This window comes from Opisthocomus hoazin, chromosome 19 (genome assembly GCF_030867145.1).
Source record: "Opisthocomus hoazin isolate bOpiHoa1 chromosome 19, bOpiHoa1.hap1, whole genome shotgun sequence".
NCBI lineage: Eukaryota > Metazoa > Chordata > Aves > Opisthocomiformes > Opisthocomidae > Opisthocomus > Opisthocomus hoazin.
This window is the reverse complement of record NC_134432.1, coordinates 11632869-11652986: the sequence shown is the minus strand read 5'-3', so window position 1 is coordinate 11652986 and position 20118 is coordinate 11632869. Positions and strand designations below refer to the sequence as shown.

The 20118-nt window shown below is 40.0% G+C and overlaps 1 protein-coding gene across 9 annotated transcripts in view; it reads right to left on the bottom strand.

Moving 5' to 3' along the window:
* Nucleotides 1-20118, bottom strand: part of SPTAN1 (spectrin alpha, non-erythrocytic 1) — a 53122-nt gene that overhangs the window by 5549 nt on the left and 27455 nt on the right. For 5 of the 9 annotated variants that reach the window (XM_075439062.1, XM_075439059.1, XM_075439064.1 and 2 more), the window contains 28 exons: nucleotides 18700-18898; nucleotides 17365-17469; nucleotides 16554-16577; nucleotides 16174-16209; nucleotides 14312-14359; nucleotides 13594-13685; nucleotides 13057-13201; nucleotides 12754-12935; nucleotides 12497-12596; nucleotides 12163-12360; nucleotides 11893-12039; nucleotides 11255-11358; nucleotides 10953-11115; nucleotides 10459-10473; nucleotides 8578-8709; nucleotides 8082-8219; nucleotides 7616-7720; nucleotides 7187-7395; nucleotides 6206-6326; nucleotides 5925-6046; nucleotides 5243-5375; nucleotides 4697-4795; nucleotides 4262-4421; nucleotides 3954-4030; nucleotides 3584-3793; nucleotides 3016-3312; nucleotides 1812-1924; nucleotides 943-960 (listed from right to left, as the gene is read on the bottom strand). In XM_075439062.1, coding sequence (XP_075295177.1) covers nucleotides 943-960; nucleotides 1812-1924; nucleotides 3016-3312; nucleotides 3584-3793; nucleotides 3954-4030; nucleotides 4262-4421; nucleotides 4697-4795; nucleotides 5243-5375; nucleotides 5925-6046; nucleotides 6206-6326; nucleotides 7187-7395; nucleotides 7616-7720; nucleotides 8082-8219; nucleotides 8578-8709; nucleotides 10459-10473; nucleotides 10953-11115; nucleotides 11255-11358; nucleotides 11893-12039; nucleotides 12163-12360; nucleotides 12497-12596; nucleotides 12754-12935; nucleotides 13057-13201; nucleotides 13594-13685; nucleotides 14312-14359; nucleotides 16174-16209; nucleotides 16554-16577; nucleotides 17365-17469; nucleotides 18700-18898 — 3492 coding nt within the window. The remainder of the gene's footprint in view (nucleotides 1-942; nucleotides 961-1811; nucleotides 1925-3015; nucleotides 3313-3583; nucleotides 3794-3953; nucleotides 4031-4261; nucleotides 4422-4696; nucleotides 4796-5242; nucleotides 5376-5924; nucleotides 6047-6205; nucleotides 6327-7186; nucleotides 7396-7615; nucleotides 7721-8081; nucleotides 8220-8577; nucleotides 8710-10458; nucleotides 10474-10952; nucleotides 11116-11254; nucleotides 11359-11892; nucleotides 12040-12162; nucleotides 12361-12496; nucleotides 12597-12753; nucleotides 12936-13056; nucleotides 13202-13593; nucleotides 13686-14311; nucleotides 14360-16173; nucleotides 16210-16553; nucleotides 16578-17364; nucleotides 17470-18699; nucleotides 18899-20118) is intronic. The other 4 variants (XM_075439060.1, XM_009934531.2, XM_075439065.1 and 1 more) reach the window with 1 other exon arrangement.

The window sequence follows — 20118 nt, the reverse complement described above, 5'->3', positions numbered from 1 at the left end:
TTTATTATGAAAAGCCTTTTCTCATGACGAGAAAGGCCCCTGCCTCCTCTCCAGCACTTCACGCAGGGCTGACACAGCCCTCCGCACCAGGCCCACACGCTATTTGGTAGCGTTTTACGTTATGGCTTATTACAAAGCTTCTATTGTGCCGCAGATTTTTAATACCGAAGAAATTTAAATGGGCAGACACACTCTCAGAGTTTGGCAGTCTAAAGACATATAAAGATCTCATTATTTCCTTCCAACTTCCTGAGAAGTGCCCAGCACACCTCTTCATCAGGAACTATTCCCACAGACGCAAAGGGGGCATCAAACTGCCTGGAAGCCTACCCAAGTTCGTGGGTTCGTGTTGGAAGGTTTTGTTTTCTGCTATCAAGAACATCATCGGTGGGGCATGGTTATGCAGCAGCTTAAAAAACGGGCAGCTCATATTTGCATACTACAGAGTTTTAAGATACAGAATTTCAGTAAAGCCTCTTCATAGGAATCTTCCCTTCTTCTTACCAAAAACGGTCAATACTTTGGACCTTTGAGAACAGATACAATGGAAAAGTTTACTTCACTAAATAAGTCTCAATGCTGGAAAACTGGGAATGCCAGCTGCTTTCCAAAGGCCGACTATTCCATGTTCTCTCACATCTCATCAGATCGAGAGCCCTCAGAGAAAGCACGAACACAAGTTAGGGCTTCCATGGTATGCCAGTGGCTACCCATTAATAATTTTTGCTTTTGACTAGGAAATCATTATGTTTCTACTGGTTTCTACTTAATCTGCTCCAAAAATCTTGAGTCCTGTGTCCATGCACCTCAGCCACAGATCGCTCTTTTCAAATAAAAGGGGTTTCAGCACAGCTTTCACAAGCAATGTAATGGCAGAAGAAAACACACAGACAGAACAGAACACATCACCAAATTTTTAAAGATATAAAATTCAATACTAACCCATCTAGCAGGTAAGTCCTGTAGAATGTGAAGATCCAAACATCAGGCAGCAGGACAGAGACAAGACAGTAAGAGAGGGACAGAGATTTGGGTGGGAAGCAAACATCAAAAAGTTAAAAATTGTATTTATATTTCATTATTCAATGAAGACACATACAGAACCATTTGTAAACACACAGAGACAGAAAACCACAGGATTACACGAAAACAGAACTCACCTCCTCTGAACCGCAACCCGAGTGCGTCAGAACTGGCTAACAGCACCGTCTGAGCACGGTTACCTCTTCTCTAGAAACACGCTCTTCAGTTCATGCAATTTTTGACCTCGAGATTTATTTATTTCTAACGCAGTTATTAAATCTTTACTCCCTCTCCCTAGGCAAGGATGTTATTGGACAGCACCCCAGGAAAGTGATTACAAAGTAGTGTTCAGCTTTTTTCACAGCTTCTTTCTCTATGGAAATTCTAGTGCGATTTCTCACATACTATTCAATACAAAAGGAGCGTTAACAGAAATGCCACTGCCACATCACACAGTCTGCTTCCAGCTATCTGTTCCCCATCCCCCTGGCTGTACTGCAGACCAGTTCAGGAATAACTGGAGAAGAGTGAAGTTCTGGATAACTGGAATTACTGCAGGAAAACAAATTCAGAAGCAGAAACACTTTTAAAGTCTGGTGTTTCAGGGCTTTTCACTTCCCTGTGGCTAATGGGGCCTCCCTCAAATCCCAACTGCAGGAAACAAGTCCTGAACAGCTGTTTTTCAGCAGGAGATATTTACAGCTTTGACAGACCAGAGAGATGTGGGATGGATACAAACATGAGCTGAGGAATTCTCTAAGGGCAGCCCCTGGGAAGACAAACTATACCTGGTCTCCTGAATCCACTGATGGAAAGCATTAGCATGCTGAGCAAATTCCTGGCGCAACTTGTCATTTTCTTCCTGCCTTCGCTGTTCCTTCTGCAGCTCCAATTCACGTTCCTGAGAAATACACAAAAATAATTTCAAACAGAGAAATAACGTGATTGCCCTCAGCCTGTAATTAAAAGCAAAAACTAAGAGCTGCACACCAGCACAGTTCTGAAGCTCAAAACAAGACTGAGTGCTCAAAGAGTGTCCTTGCTATCTAGACAAACTCATCTAAGATGACAATACAGAATATTCCTGCTGAAGTCTTGAGAACTGGAATTGAACCAGCAGTTACTTCAGTGCATGGCATGGGCGTTAAACGTTTTACAGTTAGGAAGCCATGGACATGTGCTTTGTCTTTGGAAAGACTGCAGACAGAAGACGATGAAAACAACTGACAATAGCACAAGTTTATAGCTAATGAATTTTTTCTTTGCTCCCAAATTTTGGGATATTTCCATCTGTAGTAGTGACAAACTCTTGTACTAATTATCTTGGAGGACAACATCCTAATGGGATGCATTAGGAGGAGTGTGGCCAGTAGGTCGAGGGAGGTCCTCCTTCCCCTCTGCATTGCCCTCGTGAGGCCCCATCTGCAGTGCTGTGTCCAGTTCTGGGCTCCCCAGTTCAAGAAAGATGAGGAGCTACTGGAGAGAGTCCAGCGGAGGGCTACGAGGATGATGAGGGGACTGGAGCATCTCTGCTACGAGGAGAGGCTGAGGGAGCTGGGCTTGTTCAGCCTGGAGAAGAGAAGGCTGAGAGGGGACCTTAGAAATGCCTACAAATATCTTCAGGGTGGGTGTCAGGAGGACGGGGCTAGACTCTGTTCAGTGGTGCCCAGCGACAGGACAAGGGGCAACGGGCACAAACTGAAGCACAGGAAGTTCCGTCTGAACATGAGGAAGAACTTCTTCCCTCTGAGGGTGACGGAGCACTAGAACAGGCTGCCCAGGGAGGTTGTGGAGTCTCCTTCTCTGGAGATATCCAAGACCCGCCCCGGACAAGGTCCTGCGTAGCCTGCTCTAGGTGACCGTGCTTCGGCAGGAGGATTGGACTAGATGACCCACAGAGGTCCCTTCCAACCCCTACCATTCTATGATTCTGTGAACTTCCAGGGAAGACTTGAAAGGTCGTAAACTATGAAGAGTCTCTCTCCGACTTGCCTTGATAATTTTCTGCAGATTCCTCCAGGTTTCTTCAAGAGCCTCCATAGTAAACCAAGTGTATGGGTTGGAGGCTACACGGAAGCTCTTGATCTGGCGATCGAGCTCTGCCAGCTGGTTGAAGTCAGCTTGGGCAGAACTAAGTGAAGAACGGAAAGCATCATGGGCTTCTCGCAGTGCTTTGATTTCTTCCAGCGAGTTACAGCGCACAGGATCTGTCAGGTCCTCTTCAGCATTCTCAAACCAACTGTTGAAGGCAGACGCCTTCTTTGCAAAAGTCAGGAACAGATCCTCAACCTTGAAAAGAGAAAACGATCCAGTTGTTCAGTTCAGTTATGCCGCAATGCACATATTCCATATGAGTTGATCTAGAATTAACATGCATCAGTGAGTTTGCCTTCAGTACTTATTCCTTGCAAGCATCTAAAAAATTCTTACACTAAGTCTCCAGGACCTCCATAATCATTAGCTGCAAATAAAAAAGCTACAGAAGTTACAAGTGGTGTATGGTTTTTTCCCCCTGAAGAGAACAATTAGATTCTTGTAGCCCCATGGTTTGGGCACTCACCTTTCTGAAATGCTCCTGAGCCTCCAAGAGTTTCTTTTTCCTGGCAGCAGAATTAGCAAGAAGCTGATTCCAGCGTTTCATCAAGGATGCATGCCGAGCCTCAATGGCCTTTGACTGGATATGTTTGGCTGCTAGGAGCTGGTCTTTCAGAGCAGTGATGTTTGCAATTCCCTCCTGCTGGAAAGCCTGCAGTCCAGCATCAAAAGTTTCCTGAAGCGTTAAAAGGAACAAAGTATTTTAGATTATATTTTTATTTAACCATTCTGATATCCTGAATCTATTTCAAACATAAATACCAGATCCTCGTGCATTGTGGAAGACTTCACCTGTTCTCTCATCACTTATGGGTAGAAGCAGCATTAGCACTGACCTGTTTGGTGAGTAGTGTTTGCACAGAAGAGAGGTCACGCCCATAATCATCTGTCTTCAGACTGTTTTCCTTCTCACCTGGACAAGGAAAAAAGTTTAGTAAAAATGTCAATGTGTCTCTCGCAAACACTCCCTTTATTCCAAATCAGGTCACCTCAAAAGCACGAATCAGGTACAGCACTGCTGATTACTTTAGCTTTAGGTCTGCTCATTGCAACAGCAAGCACGAAGGTATTTGAGATCTTCCAAAATGAAAGAGCATTTCAAATTTCTTTGTGACAGGATACAGGGCCCCAGTATAGAACATACCTATCCATGACTCCACTACATCTGCTTTCCAGTTGAACTGGAGGAAGGCAGAGTTCTCATCCAGTTTGGCTTTCCTCTGAGCCGCTGCTTTCTCCAGATCTGACACCTTGCCTCTGAGGCCCTTCATCTTGGCAGTAATGTTCTCCACGTGGTGATTGTTCTACATGACAGGAGAAAAAACAACGCACACCATATGATCTTAAGCTCTTCCCAGGCACCCAGTAAGTTGGTGACTGAGCAAGGGCTTCAACTGATTTTGTCCAAGAAATAGCTTTGGAGGCAGTTAACACCAACACCTTATTTAGCCACAAAAAAATGAGTAAGAGCTCTTTTCAAAGAGTTGAGAAATCAGCCCTCAGAGAAGAGTAAGTCTACTTGGACATGAAAATGGCCTGGGTAGCCTTCAAAGGTTTTTCTTTACCAGTTTATGCTTACCTTTTTAATGAGATCCTCTCCGTTTGCACAAACATCGTTCACTCTGTCTTTGTGGACAGTAAAATCAGTCTCAAAAGCCTCATGCTTCTTCAGCAAGCCCTGCAAATACGAGAGACAGTCACTTGCTAAAATAGTTTCTCACTACTTATTAAAAATATATAAACAAGAAAATAATTTATTGTTGTAAATCAGCTATCATAAACTTTCTGACAACAGCTATTAGCTGGTTAGCATAACTTGCTTTTTTCTGTGGACAAAAGGAGACCGATATTGACTTCCAATATAATTTCAGCCATCTGAATTAATTAGGACTGCCAGTCAGAGTTCAAGAGATGCAAAGCTACACCAAACTGCAAGCCCCTTCTACAGGAAGCAACATATTTGGGATGCTTTTATAAAATGAATTCATGTTTTTTACTATGTAGGCCTTCAAAAGGAACGAACAATAGCCTCTAAATTGGAAATACAGTTAAGGAAAAGGTTCGTTAAGTTCTAACCAACAATAATGCAATAAGAACAACAAAGAGCTGACAACTTTGTCCATACCTGGATAGCAGCAAGTGTGTCCCCATAATCCTCGCTGGCTACCAATGTCATTTTCTCGTTGATCCAGGCTTCTTCTTCCTCAACATTTGCTACAAACTGCTGGTACTCCAGTGACTCCTCTAGACGCTGACCCCTGTATGGGAAAAGAAAGGTAAAATTAGCAACAGTGTTGCTTTATGGCTTTTAGTTCTAAGATGTAAAACCAAATTACAGCAGCAGCAAACCTAAGAATGCACAGAGACTGAGCCTCAAACACACAATCATTCACACTTCACTTCTCCAGCCACAGACTGCGGTACCTACAGCGCTAGAAATTCACTTGGCCACAAAGCCAGCCACTACTGAAGGACTAAAATGAGTAATCTTCTCCCAACAGCTTCTATCCACAAAAACATCCTGGCAGTGGATTAAAGCCAGTTAACTTTATGTTTTCCAACTGGTGCAAGTAAAGGCTAAACACAGCATAGCTCAAAAAAAGACTCATGTTCCTACTAAGGGACATTATCACTAAAACTCTTTTCAGTAGTCTCTTGGAGTCTGTCATGAGTGATATGTGCTATTACATCATGTTACCAACTAAGGACCCATACCCTAGACCCCGAATTTCAGTAAATCTGGTTATTACGAGTCCCCGTAACTGTTTTAATTAACACTGAATTTTACAAAAACATGGCTCACACACCTAGCAGTTGCCAATTGTTTTAACTCTTTCCAATGATCCACAAACTGTGCCAGTCTCTGCTGTATCTCCTCCTTTCCAATTGTGTTGTCATCTGAAAGCTTCTTACCAGTGTCTAGAACACCCTGTGAAGCAGAGAAACACACAGTTAATGGAACATCACCTGCTCCCTCTTGTGCACTCTATCTGGATTCCAACAAACCTATTACTGGCTTTTCTATTTGCCACAAACAAGCAAGATGTTATTTACAGAGAAATCTGTCATCAAGGAGAGAGATGTTTACCTGGATAGCAGGTTCATGGGCAGCTAATTCTGCTTCTAAGCGCTTGTGTTTTTTTCTAAGGTTCTGCACACCAGTTAGGTCTCTGCCATAGTCCTCTGAGCTAACCAACAGTTTCTTCTCTCTAAATTCAAGAGAAAGATAAAATTTGAAAGTTACTTCTACAGGTCAAACCCAACAAAAGAAAAAAAAAAAAACACCTCAGACACTGCAAATAAGGAAATGCTCTTCAAAGGACAAAAATCTTAGATGTAAAAAACTGTATGTGTGAGTTATCAGCAAACAGGAGCAGCTGGCTCCTGTCAGCACATTCAGGGGTAATGGGCAGGGAGAAAGAACGCAGCAGAGGGCCTATCATTTCTCTCTGAAGGACAGTTTCTCTGTACTGTTTTCTATCTAAAGAGATAGATGCCTTCTGTAAAGTTTACCTGCTGTTGTCAAATTTTACTTTTTTTATTTTACAAGCATGACAAAAAAAGTGCTCTAATTTGAGTGATTTCCATCAGGCTCACCTCTTTCCCTCCTCTCAAGACACTAACACCAATGTGGAAAGAGAGTTTGATTAATTACTACAACTGGCTAGAACAAAAAAAAAAAAAAAAAGAAAGAAAAAAAAAGTACTTCAAACTGAAAAAGTAAAGTTTGTAAAGTCTGAATTTTTGCTAGGAGCTTTCCCCAAAAGAGTAGAGTCAATTTTCAGTTATCTGGTCCAGGTCTAAACAGCATTGCTTTTTCCAGCACAGAGCTTTCCTTTTTGGGGTTTGAACAAAGAAAACTGTAGATAAGAAGCCACACCCAAATTAGTTCTGAAGCCATTTTGAATATAGTTTTCTTTGAGTGGGGGAAAAAGGTGATTTCTCTGAGAGACCCATACTTGTGGAAAAGGCAGGTTATAAAGCCACGCTACAGACTATGAATGCTGTTAGCAAGCTGGCAGTAAGAACATGCCCCCATGCCAGAGCCTAGAACTTCCAAAATACACACTTGATCCAGGACTCCTCATCATCCATATCACGGAAAAACTGATGCAGACGGTGGGACTCGTTCAGCTTTGCACGGCGGGCAGCTGCCATACTCTTAATCCTCTGGAAGCGCCCATTAATGGTCTCACGTTTATCCTTTACTTGGGATGTATCGAAAGCGCTGCTGGTCATCAAACTGTCAGCCTGACTGTTCAGGTCCTTCAGACGATCCTGGAAGCATGGGCGAAAAAGTGTGTGAAGTGCTTGGATCCCATTTCTGCGTTTGTTGTGTCAGTATAAAAATCATAATCTGACTCCTGTGCAGAGTCACAGCTTTTATTAAGAAAACACGTTTCAACAGGTATGCGACTGCAGCATGTATTGAAGCGCTATCTGTAGAATTTGCTGATTATGACGATTTATCTTCCAAAACTAAAAGAGAAAGCAATACCTCATGAGCAGATATATCAGCTTCCAGTAACTGGTGTTTCTTCAGAAGGTTGTTAACTGATGCCAAGTCCTTCCCATAGTCTTCAGATGCCAACAAAGCCTCCACCTGGGGGTGGGAAAGGAAAAAGGGGATAGAGAATGACTTGTGTTTTCACAAAACCTGTGAAATTATGTCTTCAAAACTGTGAAATTAATTCTGTTCTCAGTTTTCTACAGTGTGGATAAACCTTTGCCTCATCAATGTTTTAATTCCTAACATATTCTATGCAAATATGCTTCTCACCTTATTGTTTATAAATAACAACATAAAAACATCCACAAGATTTTTAGCCATAATAAAGATTTTTTCCAAAATAAATGTAGATTTGCTCAAAGGTGGACTATGCTCCGCAAAATCTAACATCAGCAAAGGGAATCAAAAATTAGAAAAACAAGTCCTGGAAGTAAAGAATCCTAATCTCAGTTACCTCTGAAAGCCAGAAATCAAAGTCCTTGATTCCAGTATTGAAGTTCTGTTGCTTATTAGCTTCTTTCAGTTTCTGACTCTTCTCTGCCGATTTCTGTACCAGGAATTGCCACTGGTCTGCCAGGGCAGCCAGGCGTGCCTGTTGTAAGATGGAAAAGATAAATGCTACAAACTAAAAACACAAGTTCTGATAAACTCAAAGCCAGAATAAGGGTACCAGTTTGGCTGCTGATTCCAGACATGCACATTACACAGTCACTATTTCACGCTGCCTAGTTATAATTCAGTTCAACTTTTACATCCCAATCACAGGACTGGAAAACTTCTCATTCTTGAAAACAGAGCAGAACGATTACCCAGATTTCTACTGCGTAGTTGAAATAGAAAAGCTTCTATAAAACAAGATTTGTTTTTGAGGGACGCTCTCCTTCCCCAATTATCCAAACACACATCAAAGCAGAAACTAAAGCAAGTTTTCTAAGACTTGTTGTATCTACCTTCACAGCATCCTCGCTGCCGGCACATGCTCCTCTTTCAATCAGCGAGTTCCCCATATCAATGACTCCGCGGATCCGGTCTGCATTGGCATGGAGCTCAGCTTCAAAGGCTTGGTGTTTCTGGTGTTTGCTCTGAAGACGACAAAAGCAAAACTGTTAGAGACTGGACAAAGGGCTCCTAAATTGTTCTCATGGGCCAAGAGGAGAGCACAAGAGTTATCTACATACATAACGAGGTTTGTATGTAGCCTGATCTAAAGAAGTTCCCTCTCTCAGTAAGAATACTTATTGCTCACTCAAACATTAACTCTCATTAATCTGACTAATCATCAAGCTTTGACCCAGCAAAACTGTCCAGGAGCTGAGACACACAACTCGGGCAACATCATCTGCATTTCACAGATGCCCATGCAACGTTCCCTGCATTAAGCTTAGCTGTTACTCAAGTAAAGCTTTCTCATTTTCAATGCCATCACCTTTGAAAAGCAGCAATTCTAACCTACGCAGCAGCGCAGCAGATCATCCTTTCTACTCCTATAGCAATACGACAAATTTTTATTTCCCTTCCTAATCTATAGGTAATTAAGATAAATCACTGCTGCAGGTGGTTTTGGCACTGTTTTGATATTAGTCAGTGACACATGACCACATTATATACTAAAACTGTGAATTAACAACCATAAACTCTACAAAAATAAATGTGAATTATTTGTTTAAAAAATTTCTCTGCTGAGTGGAGAGCACCATGAGAACAATAGGAGCCCTGGTGTGGGAGGAAGCACGCAGTTCTCTCATATATACATGATCCATCCGCCCACCAGGAAGGTAACAATAGCACAAAAATGACAAGACAGAATTTACAAGTATTAACTGGAAATGCTAGTAACATTGGACATGGGTATACAATGCCCTGAGAGAATGGAATGAACGGAAATGTTAGATTAAAAATAAAAGATGGAAAATACTATAGCGCTGGCATGAGAAATTCTGCATGAACTGCTTTATTTTGGGAACTGTTAATCCTGAATGCTGAGATTATAAAAACATATCCTTCAAAGCTAGATTTACCAACATGTAAAATTCAATTAAAAAGCTGCCAATTGCATATCTCCCTATAATTACCATGATAACACATTCCAGACAAGCCTTTTCAGTTTAATATAAAATTCTAATTTTTTCAACTAAATAATAATAAAAAAATTAACATACCACAGCCTAAAGTGACACCAATTCTTTGCTATCTTACTCTAGTTAGCTTCCCCTTTCTTTGTTCTGTCTTCTCCTTCCATATATCCTCATTTTACTCCAATTCTTGGCTTCTTACAAGTCCTGTCAGCTTTCCATCTGGTACACATCTTTTTCTGGAGTGTTCTTCCTATGCTACTGTTGCAAGAACTAAGCCATCTAGGTCTATCATTTCATTGAATCCTCCATCTTTAGCATTTGATTCTACAAATGCAAGCTAACGGAGTTGGCATTACATGTCATGTTAAATCATCACCACTCTAGATCCAGGCAGGATGGTGACTGGCCCAATAGCCAAATTTCTGGAAAATGAGTATAGAAACCCATTTTTCTATGGGTTAACTCCTAAAAACCCCCAAACTCCATCGCTAATGCACCACAAACTAAACAGATCATGCAGAACACCTGCAAAATGAATGCATAAATAAATGATGCTGAATAGGCATTAACAAAAAAGCCACACCCATAACATGAAGATCAATAGCTGCACCTGGGTGTAGGTCAAGAACTAACAGAAAATAAAGAGATTGCATGAACCAATGGATGGAGCAACAGACTGCAACCAGACCTTGTGCTCACACATAAGCTATAAGAAGCAAACAAATTCACATAGCAGGGCTAGTCCAAACTACTTACCAGCAGTTTGGAAAGCTATAAAACAGATCGAGAGAAGTAGTTCAGTGCATTCATGCTACTTCATAAACCAGTATTAAAACATAAGAGGTAACTTTTATTAATTGTTCCTTAATACTGAAAAATACATGAGCTTTGGCATTTTAGAACATAAGACAGATGAGACCCAAGAACTCCATTTCCTTATTTTATTATCTAGATGCTGGGAGAAAGACAGAATAGCTGCTGGGGGGTTTCTTCAGGAAACTTGCTGCTGCAGATACCATGTATCCTATTAATTATATGCATGAGTAATTACCAAGCGAGTTCTATTTTGGGTCTCCTTTCATGCATAATGTAACTTCCCTTTTCTGCTTGTTAAATGAAGACCATGTCCAACATGGTGTATAATTCTGTTACCAGCGAACAAGAATTCCTGAGCATATTTTTTCAAACCAGAGCATGCTTCGCCAAGTTAAAAATTATATTTTGATTTTTGAGCTGAGAATCATATTCACCTGGATATTAGTGGGATCCTTATATGACTCATCGCTTGCAGTTTGGAGCTTTTCACTGATCCAAGCTTCTATTTCATCCACATCACGACTGAACTGCTGGAGTGTCTGAGATTCTCCGAGCTTTGATCTCTTTTCAATCATTTGAGATTTCAGACGAAGCCACCTGTATGCAATTAAATACAGATGTTGAATGAAAAAAATAGGACTACACACAGCATCACGTTTAACAGTTACAAAATGTTGCCAAAAGAGCATTGGCTTTCAGTCAGTATCTGCATCCCATCCAGCAGCACAATACTTGCCTGTCCAGAACCTCATTGCGTCTGTTAGCGATGACTCCTTTTGCATAATGATCAGCAGAGATCAACTGGTCGGCAAAAGATTGCAAGACAGCGATTTTCTCTTCCTGTTAAAAACAGAAGCCATTATTAGAACTGCGGTTCCTTAGAGTCAAGTGATGAGCAGGGTCTGGAATGGAACAAAACTTTTTTTCCTTCTTTAAATACATATTATTGTAAATGTGACTCTACGAAGGAAGTTTATCTTCTACAGGACTGGCCAGCTCAACTTCAGAACATCTTTCACCTGTGGCATTTAGGAAAAAAGTATCTTTCGGACTTTAAGCTACAGTAGTATGATCTCTCAATAAAAGCAGGCAGCTTTCTGCTACAAGAAACTGAAAATGCACCTTTTTCTGTGGTAAAAAAAAAATTCAAATCAGTAAGAGATTTACACAAATACTTGCCATTACTCCTACAGTCTGTAGGCATCAAAATAAATCCCTATCTGCATTAGCTGCTTTAAATTTGTGCAGCAGATCTAAACAGCTGAATATTTAGAACTGAACTTTAGCAGCCATACACGGTAGTAACTTCTTTTGCTAATAATCTGCATAAGAAAAACTAAACTATTTTCCCCTTACTTCAGCTATGCTCCTCACCTGGACATTGATTGCCTTATCAAAATCCTCATGCTTCTTGATGAGTGCCTCCACACTGTCTAAGGAGTCGCCTTTATCTTCTGTATTTAGGAAAGCCTCTCGGGCAGCCATCCAGTTTTCAGCTTGTTCACAGTCCCGATGAAACAGCTAGTGAGAAAAAACTCCAAAGCATGAGAAAGACAGACCAAGAGCGCTGCTCATCACTATGAAACAATAAACTTTCTTAAGAAAGGAGGAATAATTATTCTTTTTAAAAATGCAGCACAGTACCTGTAGTTCTAGGCACTGGTCTAGCATCATTCTGCGCTGGACCCAAGCCTTCTCTAGGTCTGTCCGTTCTTGATCTAGAATATCCAGTTTCTCCTTGATCTCTGGGCTGGCATAGTGTCCACGAGCCAGAAGCTGTTGTCCAAACTGTTCAAATGCCTGGAAAGTGCCAGCCCTTGCATCTATTTCAGTGCGGTGTTCCTGCAAAGTACAGAGATGTGTTACTACATAAATAGACGGCAGAGCTGGAACTCATCTGTTTCTGGAACTCTAAATGGAAAGCGTCAAGAAAGAAACATTAGCTGATGTTTATGATACACACTTTTCTGTCACATACCTGATGCCTTTCCAATAAAGCTTCAGCTCCAGTCACATCCTTTGCAAGCTCATCTGAGGAAACCAGGCCCCGGATTCCATTGATCCAAGACATAAGGTCCCTGTGAACACACATTAATAGAGAATTCTTCCCTCTCTCAACTGAAATAAGCCAGAACAAGGAAAACACTTTTCAAACCCCCCCCCGGAATATCCCTGCGGAACAATAAGCCATATATTGTTCCAGATGAATTAGGGTGGGGGGGATAGCGTCTCTACCTGAAGTCACTGAGGAAACGCTGCAAGTCATGAGAATCTCCAAGCTTCTCCTTGCGCTGGTCAGCACGTTTTCCCAGACTATTCCAAGCCTGATTCAACTCAGTACATTTTTCTTGGAGATCTTCAGCAGATTCTGGATGTGACTGGATCAGACGCTGGGCAGTTTCACCAAGAGAATTCACCTAGAATTAGAGAAAGGGAAATAAACACAATGAAGGCAAAAAGATTCTTTTCTGTAGTTCAATCATTTCTGCTAGATAGAAACCAAGCAAGCTTTTGGTTTCATCTTCCTCGCAATCTGACCTTGTCTCCAAGAGCTGCCAAGTCTCTCTCAAAGCCTTCATGTTTGCGCTGCAGAGCCTGCACGCTGGCCAAGTCATGTCCATAGTTGTCTGTATTTAGTGCTTGATTCTTCTCCTCTATCCATTCTTTTGTTTCATCAGCATCTCTGGTTTGAGTGAGGGGAAGGCAAAAAGAGAATTAAAATAGAGATCATACTAAAATCTATTACCTAGCAGGTCGCTGATTTCCAGAGAAGTTCAAGTAGATAATGGTTCTATTAAATTATATCCCAAGATGACACAAGCAGACTTGGGCAAAACGGGACAGCAATCCAGATGTCCCAAGCCCACAGCAATTCCATGCTTTCATGTTAACAAGTCTTTCATCGTCTAGGAAGAATGTAAGGAATTCTTGTTGGACCACTGGTGGTCTAACTTCCACTGAACAAGCTGGGTACTTGAAAGTTGATTTGTTTAGAACAGGTCCCACTGTGTTTCAGAACTCTTATGGACAGAGCGTTTTACTGAATTAAGACCAAATATGATACAAACACCTCACCTGTGGAATCTCTGGACTTCATGAGCACTGCCCAACAGCTGGCTTCGCTCCTCTGCTAACTGCTGCAGAGATCTCCAGCGTTCATTCAGTTCCTGTAAAACAAACAAACAAAACACCCCGGATATTGCAGACCACAGTTTTACAGCATTTTTGTTTACACAAGAAACTCTCGTGCTGGACCCACTGGGGCTTTATGATGTCAAACCAAAAACTTTAGTAACCAGTAACATCTTGTTCACTATGTTTATCTGCACCTTTTGCACATATGCCAACAACGCCTTTGTCATCTCCATTCTTACAGGCTTTATTTCAGCCTACCGATAATAGTGCTGGAAGATGTCCTAAAATAGCTATGCTTCATTCTTTTGCAGTATATAAACTTCATCAAGCAGTCAATAAGATAAATCAAAAGTTAAGACTGGCCTTTCACTAGAGGTAAAGGTTACTCCATTCTGCTCATTTCCAAAAGAACGCACAAATTCAAGTAGCCTAGTTAAATAAAATCATTTTAAGGGTTTCTTCTGAGATTTAAAACCAAATTATTTTATGTATATAATAGGATATTGATGTAACCTGAGAAGCAAACGCTGTATAGATCAATACTTCCTTCAATAAGTTGATTCAGAAGGGTTTATGAACACTAATAAGAGACTATGGAAAGGGAGGGTAAGAAATGTTCTCAGCTTTTACATCAGCTCAGAAAAAGTTGTATTATTACCTTGATTGATGTAAAGGTTGCCACTGTGTGTACCATCAAACGTGCAGACTGTACGAAAATGCAGAAAAAAAAATTTGTAGCATTAAAGTCAACTCTAACCAATCAGAGCCAAAATCAAACTGACAGAAAACTCCCTCAAAAATCCTTAATTACTTGGCATAGGCCAAAAATACAGACTTTGTAAAATACAACTCTACACAATGCAAGACGAAACACCCTAGATTTTAAAGATTTCAATGAAAAATGTTGAATTCTTTAATTTTTATATACTTTTGAACAGTGTTTTGAATACACTGTTGTTTAAGATGAAAGAAAGAAGCAAAGAATAAGAAAATCAATGCACGTAAATTACAAAAGCAACCAAGAATAATTAGTTGCAATACCTAAGGTATTATAGATCAGACTAAGGACAGTTAGAAATTTACAAGTGAGTACTATCTTGTTAATGTAAATTAAAAAAACCCCAGTAATAGTCATAAAAAGGACAGAAAAGAGAAAATTTAAAGTTGTTATTCAATAAATGAATTTAAAACCCCCCAAACTCCTAGTCATGGAGACTGAAAAAAATTATCACCCAAATGGTTTAACTCTTGGCTGAGTTTTTGGCAAAATCAGCTTCGCAGTTAATTCAGGTACTTCTAGAACATCACCAAAATTGGTGAAGGCTAATCAGAAAAATAATGACCAATTGCCACCAATGTGCAATCTACTTTTCTGACAGTGATGGATTACTTGCAAAATTCATCCATTTGCAGATATGCACAGACAAGAACTTTTAGTTTGCTAGGTTACTACAAGACTGTTAGGATTCACCTCAAAAAAAAAAAAAAAAAATCACCAACTCTTGTTGACATGGCTGCATTTTCTACAACGCTATCAAAATACTGCATGCTTATCTGGTTTTCCCCACATTCACACAGCTTAAAAGATGTACAAGCAGCTTTAAGTCTAAGAGGGTGGATGCAGGACATGAAACACGTGAATGAAATAATTATAGAGAAAAGCTCAATGCTGTATAATGTAAAAAATATTCAAGATATTTTTGTGCATCAGCAGGTAACAGCTATTCCATTGTAAGCCACTAATGAATGGAGAAAGGCTGCTTCCAACTACTGTAGAAAACGAGCTAGAGATGAACAATGGATGACAAAGATACTGCTATACACATACAATGCATTCATTACTAAGGGAATATTGACATAAATGGTTTTGACTTTCAGGAATAAAAACATTTCTTTCTGCTCGCTACATAAAATAAAAGAACTCATGCTAAGTGAGCAGGGACTATTTCACATCTAGTGGCCATATAATACCCAAAAACATCGGTATAAAAACTGGAATCAATCTTACGATAGGAGCTCAAAACAGAGTTTTGCAGCAGAGAGGTAAAAACAGACTGTCAGCAATTTCTGTGGCTAGAGCAATTCTGTTGGAAACTTATCTCACTTCTTATAGTCATACCTGAAATAGAGAACTGACATAGTCACTTGACTTTGCCTAGATGGCTTTTATTTTCATAACAAAGAGTAGAACCTATATGACATCTTTATACATTGAGAGAACCTGTATGCAAGTATATCAAGGTGAATTTCTGCTGAATGCTCAACAAATTTTTGTAAAGTGCTTGTTGAAGTAAACAAGCAAAGTCACTAACCCTAAATTAATACCAAGTCAAACACTTGCTAAGACTAGGACACAGTTAAAACCACTTTGTCAGTCTTTAAAAAAAAAAAAGGAGGGTATAAAAAAAAAAAAAAAAAAAGAAAAAAGGGCATATGAGAAGGTGTATGGTCTAAAAAAGATGATGTGCTGCAGTTTTTGTTTTACTTCCTGGTTGTGTACTACTAAGTAGTGACACCTACCTTCCAAGGAGAGGCTGTCTTAGAATCAGTTTCATCCTGTTTGAAAATAGGAAAACACAGCTTTAAATAGGAAGCAAAATCTAAAACTACCAGAATATACTAAAAAAATCTTTGAAAGTTCTCCATGTTCAAACCTTAACAGAGTAAATAATTTTTTACAAGTATTTGTGTCAATTTGGGTTATCTTGCTCTGCATTGATCTCTAATGTGGGCAAAACACTCAGGAAAATAAAGGATCGAAGACAAGAGAATCTTTTTATGTCCATTCAAAGTCATTACAGAGTTCCTTCATGGAAATGAACTACAGTTATGGCTGAACTTCTACCTGCACATCCCAAATCTGTCATAATTGCCATACTATCTCAGAAATTAACACTTACCCTGGGCATCATACCATAGACTTCCTGCAGAGGGAAAAAGAGAAACAAAAACAACTTGTTATTTTCCAACAGAAAGAAAATTTTTACAGTTTTTGAGTAAGGGAAGATATCAGAAGGATGCTTCCATCCTTCTTCTAGAAATTGGCTAACAGTGTGTCATTACGCCAAATAGTGCTTGAACAACCTAATGTATAGCAGAAATGGGAGTTTGACTACTCAGCCATCTACTGCCACACATCATCTTAGAGCTCAGAAAATAAACAAGCTACTTCAACACTCTGTTGGCACCCAACAGAATTATTTACAGAATTAGCACAAGTATGTGAAATGCTGGCCAAAAAATTAAGTATGTTACTAAAAAAACAAAACAGAAAACCCACAAAACCCCTCCACTGTAAGCTGAGCTCTATTTTATTTCTCTTTCCCCCTAGCATTCCTAACCATTTTTCCTGCAAAGAAATAAAGGCTGAAATTTCAAATTTATAGGAAGCAAAGCTAATGCATGGACTCTCTGTGACTTTTAGTACTATTTTAAAGACTTTCCATTCCTGAAAAAAATGAAAAAGTTTTAGATGGTGCAATTTCCTATAGCACTATTTAAAAGGAACTAATTCAAAGGGTACCCTTCTCATGGCCACGCTACAGAACAGGCATTTAGTATCTCTGGTTAGAATACGAGTATTCCCAGACCAGAGAGCAAAAATGAACACCTGGAATCTTGCAGTGGCACGCAAACCAGAAGACAACAGACAAAACAAAAGAAAGTCTTTTGCTTCTCAAGAGGATTAGACAAGTCAGAGAAAAAGCGGACCTGTTGCTGTACTGCTTGCACTTCATCTGCCATTAACCCTTCTGACTCCAGGTCATTCGCAACCTTGTTTATGTCCTTCAGACGTGACTCATTAGCTTTTAAATCCTGCATGGAAGAGTAAAATATCACAGCATTAACACTCACACACGCAAAACATGTGGAACAAGCTGGCACACCAAGGGTGCCAAAAAGCACACAGTTTGTAAACTGCAGGAATTCAGCACACTTGACCCTTACAGCTCCCAGTGAATACCAGTCTACGCCAAGAAACGCCGGCTGCCAGCCCCAAGTGTCAATGGATGACAGAAATGCCCTATCAGTTTTCCATACCCAAAGTTCATTAACAGTCAGGAACTGAGTAAGTTTTTAAACTGTCAGGTATAGAGCATTACCAACACGAAAATCAAAAGCTATCATCCACGTTACTGCATGAATTGACTAGAAGGCCAACTTAAAAAGTAATTTTACTCTGACACTTAAATGCCTCCAGCCAAACAGATTGACAGAGAGCTTTCTATAAAGCAGAAAGGGAACTTGGTTAAAAAGTAGGGGAGAACTTGCATTTAAATTTTAATAGGTGACACAATTTCAACCACTACCTTATTTTAAAAGAACTAAAATCCAGCAATTGCTATCATCTTCTCACCTACAATACTAGGTTGGCTCAAATTGTTTTTTGACCAACTTTCAAGCTGTAAACATGGTAACATCCATGGAACTACCAAATTACTGCCTTTTGCAATGTAAAAGGTCAGGCACCTTTGCATTTCAGTGCTCAGTATCTTACCAAAGTGGACAGAATAAATATATCTGGCCAAGCAATTCTTTCACACCTCATGCAAAGAAAAAAAAAAGTGAACTAGTATGGCAAACATTAGCAGAAAAAAAAATAAAACTGAAAGCCTACCAACATTTTGAAGCAAGTAATTATTTTTCTTATCTTGGGAAAAACTCCACACATGGAAATTTAAATGCATCTTTCCTTTCAACAAAAAGGAAGAGGAACAGCTTAACTGAAGGTTATGTTTTACATAAAATTAAATTCCTCCAAAGCTCGACAGATTCTATATTTGAATGTGTTGAAAGAGAGTTTCAGCTCTCTGGGAGCGGGGAAGCACGTAGCAACATGGAGACTAACCAAACTGAAGACTTTTGAATGTGGAATTCTCTCTATCCACACAAAACAAAATGCATGTATACCTTTTTATTTCCAATCAAAGCTATGTTTCCTTCTCAACTATGCTCAGCTATGAAAAATTCTCACGGATATATGATCAGAAAGCCTGAAGGGAAAGGCCAAAACTAACACACGCATTACACAGCATTACAACATACCTTCTGAAAATCATCAAATTTCTTCTGTAGCACCTCCACCTGCTCCAGATCAGCACCCACTTCCTCATTTGTGAGTGCAGCTTCCTTCTCATTGATCCACTGTTGAAGCTCATTAGCTTCACGGAAAAGCATAAATTTTTTGCAGCTTTTTTCTAGCATGCCTTTACGTTTTTCTCCCAGCTCGAGAAGCGAGTGATATCTGGAACAAGCAGAAAAGGAAAGCAGGAGGCAGTCAGACTGAAGTGAGTGGAGTCACAGTAATTTACCAAGTACTGGTATCACCAAAGACGTGGGAAATCCCTGCAGTCTACACACTGTTCTTCTACAGCATGATCTACTTGTACACAACTAGGTAAATGCAAATTCTACATGTCTTCTCTACATGGATATGCACACCAAAATGAGATCTCCCACATGCAGTACTTCACCGGGCGAAACAAACCCAAATCACAGCTTAGGTCAAGGTAGGCTCCTCAGCTACAGCAGCACTACAGTGCACAAACGACTCCATAGGATCTCACTTTCCGAGAAGCATTTTCCTTCTATAGTACATCAAGTTTGCCATCGGATTATTACATCCGAAAGCTGGGAGGCTACTGGATTTTAATTGTCTTACCTAGCCATTATTTAGTGCAAAATCCGCTGAATGTTTCAAAAAGGTGTTATTTCTTTGATAACAGAACCATAATCAACTGGGAAATACAAGAAACTCATTTCACAGACACTGGTTTTATATCTGTGGAATTCCCAACATCAGTGAAATTACTCCTCATTTACATTAGAATAAATGCAAAGTAAAACTTCTAAAATGTTTAAATTGGTTTGAAGAGGCAAACTAACCTCGAAAGATAACTGGTGTCTCCTGTTTCATTCCTGCTAACCAGCTATACACAGACCATCCTACAACAAGGCCTTTCCCAAGCTACTGCTGAAAAAAGCTAATGGAAGCTTTAAAGTCGTCAATACCGAATTACAGATCTCTTTAGCAATGCATAATGCCAGTTTTTAAACAACCTGCATTCAGAAAAGCCATGCTCTTACCGCTCCTTCTTCCTGGTACCCTATTTTTAAGTTGTCCTGAAGATGAGATATTCTAGCTGCATCTGGATTTTTTTTTTTTTTTAATATCCTGAATCAGATTGCACATAGGTCTACTACAGTGATCAACAGCAGCAACTGATTCTCATTATTAAGCCATGAAGATATCCATTTTGATGTTATTACATCACATAAGATGCTGCTGAGATACCTGCCAGGGCCTTAAATGGGGAAAGGGCAGCCTTACAATGTTTTCATTTCCCACCTTGGAGCACAGACAAACACTGAGCAGTGACACCTCCCAACTTCAAGAGTTCAATGATGCTGCATTTTCCTAACCAATAACTCAGAGGTGACAAGGTCTGTTGAAGAAAATCCTTG